Below are 6,011 nucleotides of genomic sequence, written 5' to 3' on the forward strand. Positions count from 1 at the left end.
GTGTCTTGTTCCCGTACCTACCATACAAAAAAGTGTATTGAATTTTCGCAATAATAGACCGCGGCAACAGCGGCTTATCAATTAGTTATTTACTTCAAAGTTTGCCAACATTGTAAACAAAAGGTACAAAATCGTAGCAAATAATGTCTTCATTAGGAGATTCGGTTGGTTATCTAATTTTTGGCAATCCAATTAGCCAAGCGCTACTATCGACTGCGGCGGATGTGATTAAAAGCACTGTAAGTTGTGCAAGACATTGTTTTTTTCCCCTCTTACTTTACTATTTACCATTTCAATGTTATGCTTAGGAAGCGCTTTTGCCACGCAAATTGCCGGCACCGAAGGCAACTTTATCTGCGCCTCCACCACCACCTGTGCGCTTACCATTGTGGGAGTTGGCTGGCAGGCAATACAACTTCGTACGTCTAGCGGGTTTATGTGGCGCAAGTGCTGTGATTATGGGTGCCTATGGCAAACATATTTTTGCAAAATTTCCCAATTCAGAAGATAAAACAGAGTCTAGGACGGTTTTTGAAACAGCGAATCGTTTCCATTTTCTTCATTCATTTGCACTTTTAGCAATGCCGCTGGTGCGCAAACCGTTATTGGTAAGTTCATCATACTGTTTCAATCATCATCAAGTTTCTTAGATTGACAACTTGTGCAATATCTAATTTACTAAATAGAAATTTTGTAATAATGTAAAAGTAAAACTAAAAAAACTAATTTTTACTCATATTGAGAGCAGTGAAAATCTGTTTTAAAAACCAATTTAACTTTATAGTATAACATTTGAATATTCTGTTAAATTTTCATTGCGAAATATAAAAAAACGGCAACGGCAATAATGACTCTAGAGTGTGTCGTTAGATGACATCGACGACAACACAAATGACATTTACCATCCCAACGGGGATTGAATTTCCGTTAAAACAACAACAACAACTCTAGAGTGTGTCGAAAAAATTGAATTGCGATGCCCCTCTTAATTCAGTGCTAGATCATCTGAAACAAAAAAAAATAATGAAATAAAATTATATCGTTAGATAATCTTTTTGTACAGGTAACGGTAAATTTAAAATTTTCACTTTTTAGGAAACACTTTGAAGAAAAAAAGGGATTTTTTTTCGAAAAAAATTGGTAGTTTTGTTATTGTAAATTGAAAAAGTATTAATAAATTTGAAAAAAGACGTGAGTTAAGGGAAAAACGTTTTTAAGTTTTGAAACCTGATGAAAAACGCTCATAAGACAGATATAAAAATACTCGTATCTTCGACAATATTGCTCCAATCGACTTGAAAATCGATCACAATCTTTTTGAGATATAATGCATTTATTTAGGACATTTCAAAACCTTTACTCCTCCTTAATCAAAATTCAGCCGAATTTAAAAACATGCTCACACCACTGTTCATAAAAACTGCATTTATACTTAAATATTATATTTTATTGTCTGTTAAAAGACTTTATTTCCAGCAATTATCTACATATATGATTACTTTAAGATTTACAAAATTTATACATGTAAACGTTGCAGAGTATTCAATTGTTTTTTCAATTTCAATTTTTTCCAAACACGTTTATTCAAAAAGTGCGGAAGAACATGTTTTAAATTAAACACTTTTATTGATATTTTCTCTTGTTTACGTAATATATTTAATATTTCATTATTTGCGCATAAATTCAATGTATGTATTGGTATGCTACGTATTATTTTTTATAACACTGCACATTTATACTATTTGAGCATTTCGCCATAAGTTCGTATTAAAGCTTGAGTTCATGTTTATATTTAATTTGTGGAAACTAACTTTTTACCACTTGCAGCTGAAATTTCAATTCTAAACGAATGTACCATTCAAATATTAAGCGATTTTAAAAAGAATTTAGAAATAAAATTTCCGTGAGTTTAACACATCAGTTGCAAGAGGCGGTTTTTGTCATTTTGTTTGAGTGCTCAGGGTTTTTTGGTTTTACATAGCACATAGTGTCGTGCCCGTATTTAGTAGGTAAAAAATTATGAAAATTTATAGGCGCTAACTTGTAAATTTTTATGTGAGCTGGTATACTCTTTAAAGTTTTTTTGAACGGATTTTCTTAACAACTTGAGTTACTCAGAGTGTGTGGAAAGTTATTATCAATATACAACTTTCCGGAAGTAATTATTGCTGGCAACAATAATTAATTTTCAGGTGAACAATATTTTTTGTAATTTTTTTTTGACTGTTACTTTTAAAATTTACTGCTGATTGTTCAGAAAAACATTAGGTTATTTTATGAATTTAATATAGATTCATTTCTTATAAACTATTTTGGTAAATCACCTTGAATTTTTTCGAAACAACCTACTAATGAAAATGATGTTGAATCGCCATGGTGTAGACTAAGAAATTCATAATGTACTAGTCCGAAGTCTAAAATTTTTAAAACTTATAATCATGCGGCGGTTCAAGGTAATTCAGTGTTGATTTTAATGCTTTTTATTGCAACTTTCAAGCAACACTGCAGGTGGTGAAGCCGTAAGACCATGTACATATCTATATACATATATAAATTAAAACCTAACTCTTCTATATAATGATTTTGAAGTTGATATTAAAATACAGTTGAGTCCAATGCTTAAGGTGTTGGTGAATTGCTATAATCACATGACTTTCAGTAATCCATACAAAATATATTTTTTTGTTATATAGCATAAAGTATGATCTAGTAATTGACTTAATTCTTCTAAAGTTCGTTTTTTTATTTTTTTTATTTTTATAAATAAATATTTTATTAGTTGTGTTTATCAATGATTTTTCGTCATAAAAAATATTATTTTTTGTTGTGTTTACAACATAACCTGTTTTAAGCAGTATTACCTAAGATTACCTACAAGCACAATAAAGAGCAACCTTTTAGTAGCTAAGACTAATTAAATTACTTTAATAAGTTAATATGTATGTTTGTATGTATGTTTTTTAACAACCACTAAAGTTTTTGCAGATGCAAAGCTATATTTGCCAACAATCAGCTGATTTTTACACTTACTGCTACTACTTAATAAATAAATATAAATATGTTTATATTATTTATTAGTTACAAGAGTTTCCTAAGTTTTATCATATAGTTATATTTATTTTTCTTGTTTCAAGTACTATATGTGTTTTTTGCTGCTTGAACTTATTCTTGAATGACACCCGCTAGAGTTAGTCTTCGCTATGAGACTGTCTCACTCAGTGCTCCAAGTTTTTTTTTTTTTGTATATTTAGAATTTTATTTGGGTTCACGCCCATATCTGTATTCAAATAAATGCATTTGTTGAAATAAGCATTTTATATGCATATTGTGTTTTGATTTTTAAGTAATTTCCATATTACATAGTACATATGTTTTGGCTTCATTGAACACAAAAAATTAGTTTGAAATATAACTAATTTATAATTTCTTAATGTAACTCAATTTAATATTAGAGAAAAACTTATTTCAGAAAATTCATAACAGTAATTGTGTTTTTACAATTTTGATATTTTTTTATGTTTAACCTTTGTTGCTATTTTCACGCTAGAGATTATGTGGATTTGATTGGATACTTTATGTAATGTTAATTTGTTGTATGGAAACACATTTTAAGAAATTTCAGTGCACAGTTCTGAGCTTTTTGAATAATTACAAGAAAAATCATAGTATTTTTTCAATGGCTAAAAAAAGCTTTGGTGTTGAAAACCGTAATAGAGGTATAAATATTTTGGACAATGTGGATTTCACTGCATAACGGTAGCACATTTTAATGGATTTTAGCTGAAATTTTGTGCTTTTTGAATAGTTTCAACTGTAAACCAAAATTATTTTTATAAATTTCAAATATTTTCGACGTTAGAAATACCAGAAAACTTGTAGATTATCTGTTAGCTCTAATGAAATAACTATCCCAATTTTTTTAATTCCCTCAATTTGAATTTAAACACGGCTTAAAACCAGTATTTAATAGTCAATTCCCAAAACAGAAGATTCTACGCACCGGAATTGACACAGATTTTATCCGGCCAAGGGCTCTTATTTCGGATATCTAACCGCGTTAAAAACACAAAAAGCAATATTTTAGTATGTTAAGATCATTGTTATCGTTTTACATTTGCTTTTACATAAAAATATAAAATGTACTTACATTAGGAGCCCTTTAACTGCTGTCGATTATGTGTATTATTTAAGCCCATATTTGTAAAAACAATTTAGTAATGCCAAAATGACATATTCAAGAAAGTTTTTTTTTTATATTTTTCGCACTTCTGCATTAATTAGTGTTGCTTACATCATTACATATTGTATGTATATGTATATATATTTATTTTTTTTTACATACTACCAAACATACACATGTAATTTCCATTTAGCAAGGAATTTGCCTTATTGTCCTTTCATTTGTGGTTTCATAATGCCATTAAAATTTTTGTATTAACTGTCATTCATTGCAGACCGGCTCCTTGATGGCCGTGGGCACTATACTGTTTAGCGGTGTACTCTACCATCGCGCTTTGACTGGCGACAGAACTTACATACCGGTGGCAACATGTGGTGGCTTTTGCCTTATCGTGGCTTGGCTTTCGCTAATCTTTTAAGGCCATGTATTGTTGATTGATACCATTTATTTATTGTCGTTTGTTACATATACGCTAGTATGCAAACAAAAAATGTATATTTGCTTATCTTCCCATGCAATTGTGAGCGATGGAAAATCACAAAAACAAAGAGAATTAATTACGTATGGAGATTGCATATCGTTTTAGCATTAGTTGTTAAGATTTTCGAATAAATCATTTATTTATGGCAAAGTTCTTTAAATAAATCGTTTTAGTGTACTTATTACTACTAATTAATTAATTAATTTATTTATTTAACGCTGTAAACTTTGCATCGCGCACAATAGTATGGGTGCATAGCGTAAATTACATTTATTTAATAATTTTTTTGGAATCTTTGAGATTATTATTTTTTTATTTAATTCTTTCTTATCACTACATATAATTTCATTTGCAATTTGAATTAAGTAAATTATATAAATGCATTTTGCATTTTGTAAATATTTATTATAGCATTATATATTTATGTATCTACATATATCTAACGTTTATAACTAGTACTGATATAATCAGTGTTTACTGGAAGAATCAATGTCGTTAATAGTTGTAAATTATTACTAAAGCTATGTATGAATTTTAAATGCATACTCAAAACTACATAATTTTCATTGATTTGCGGCTGCGCACACATTACAATCTCTTTAACAGTAATAAATCTAAAATACAACATTATATAAAACAATGTATTTATTATTTTTGTACTATATATGCGTTATATTACATACAAAAACGTTTCTGATGCTATGATTTCATAAAAATTCTATATGCACAACATATATTTTTGTGTGTATTTTTGTTTAATACACACGTTTCTTAAATTCTTAGATGACACAAAATGTTCTACGTTTGCTGTGTTGTTAAAATAAAGCTTCTGTCTACTACTGGTAAAAACATTTAAAACCACAAAGTTTATGCCCTAATATTGTCAACGAGTTTCACAATTGGAACACATACGATATAAGTTTGCTTTGAAGCTGTTTTTTACTTCAAATAACTATGCTGGCGCGTAAGCGTTTACAGTACACAAAACAAAATTCTAATTCATCACAAATCACTACTTCATTAAGTGGAAAAAAAAGAATTTATAATGCTCTCTTTACGATAGGCGCATACAAAATGTGTGTGTGAGTAGTATATCTATAAACATACATACATATATATGTAAGTTAATTTTTATGTGTATTAATTTTTTTGTGTCAGCCAAGCTAAACAATTTGCTTCAATTAGAAAAAAAGTAAAATTGCTCAATTAAATTCTTTTATAATATACATAATTATGCCACAAAATTAGCTGCTGCGTATGTATGTATGTACATATATATGTATGTAGTTGTTTATATGCTAATAGTAAAGCTGTCTTACAGCGTTTAGACCTGAGCTCTAAACTCATTAT

The 6,011-nt window shown here is 28.9% G+C and overlaps 1 protein-coding gene across 1 annotated transcript; it reads left to right on the top strand.

Annotated features, from left to right (window-relative positions):
* Window positions 1–23: 23 nt before the first annotated feature.
* On the top strand, window positions 24–5,305 carry LOC126767240 (transmembrane protein 256 homolog). Its single transcript, XM_050484804.1, has 3 exons — window positions 24–239; window positions 309–608; window positions 4,455–5,305. Exons 1-3 carry the CDS (start codon window positions 144–146, stop codon window positions 4,596–4,598), a joined length of 540 nt encoding a protein of 179 aa, XP_050340761.1. The 5' UTR covers window positions 24–143; the 3' UTR covers window positions 4,599–5,305.
* The last annotated feature ends 706 nt before the right edge of the window (window positions 5,306–6,011 follow it).

The sequence above is a fragment of the Bactrocera neohumeralis genome, chromosome 2 (assembly GCF_024586455.1).
Source record: "Bactrocera neohumeralis isolate Rockhampton chromosome 2, APGP_CSIRO_Bneo_wtdbg2-racon-allhic-juicebox.fasta_v2, whole genome shotgun sequence".
Classification (NCBI taxonomy): Eukaryota; Metazoa; Arthropoda; class Insecta; order Diptera; family Tephritidae; genus Bactrocera; species Bactrocera neohumeralis.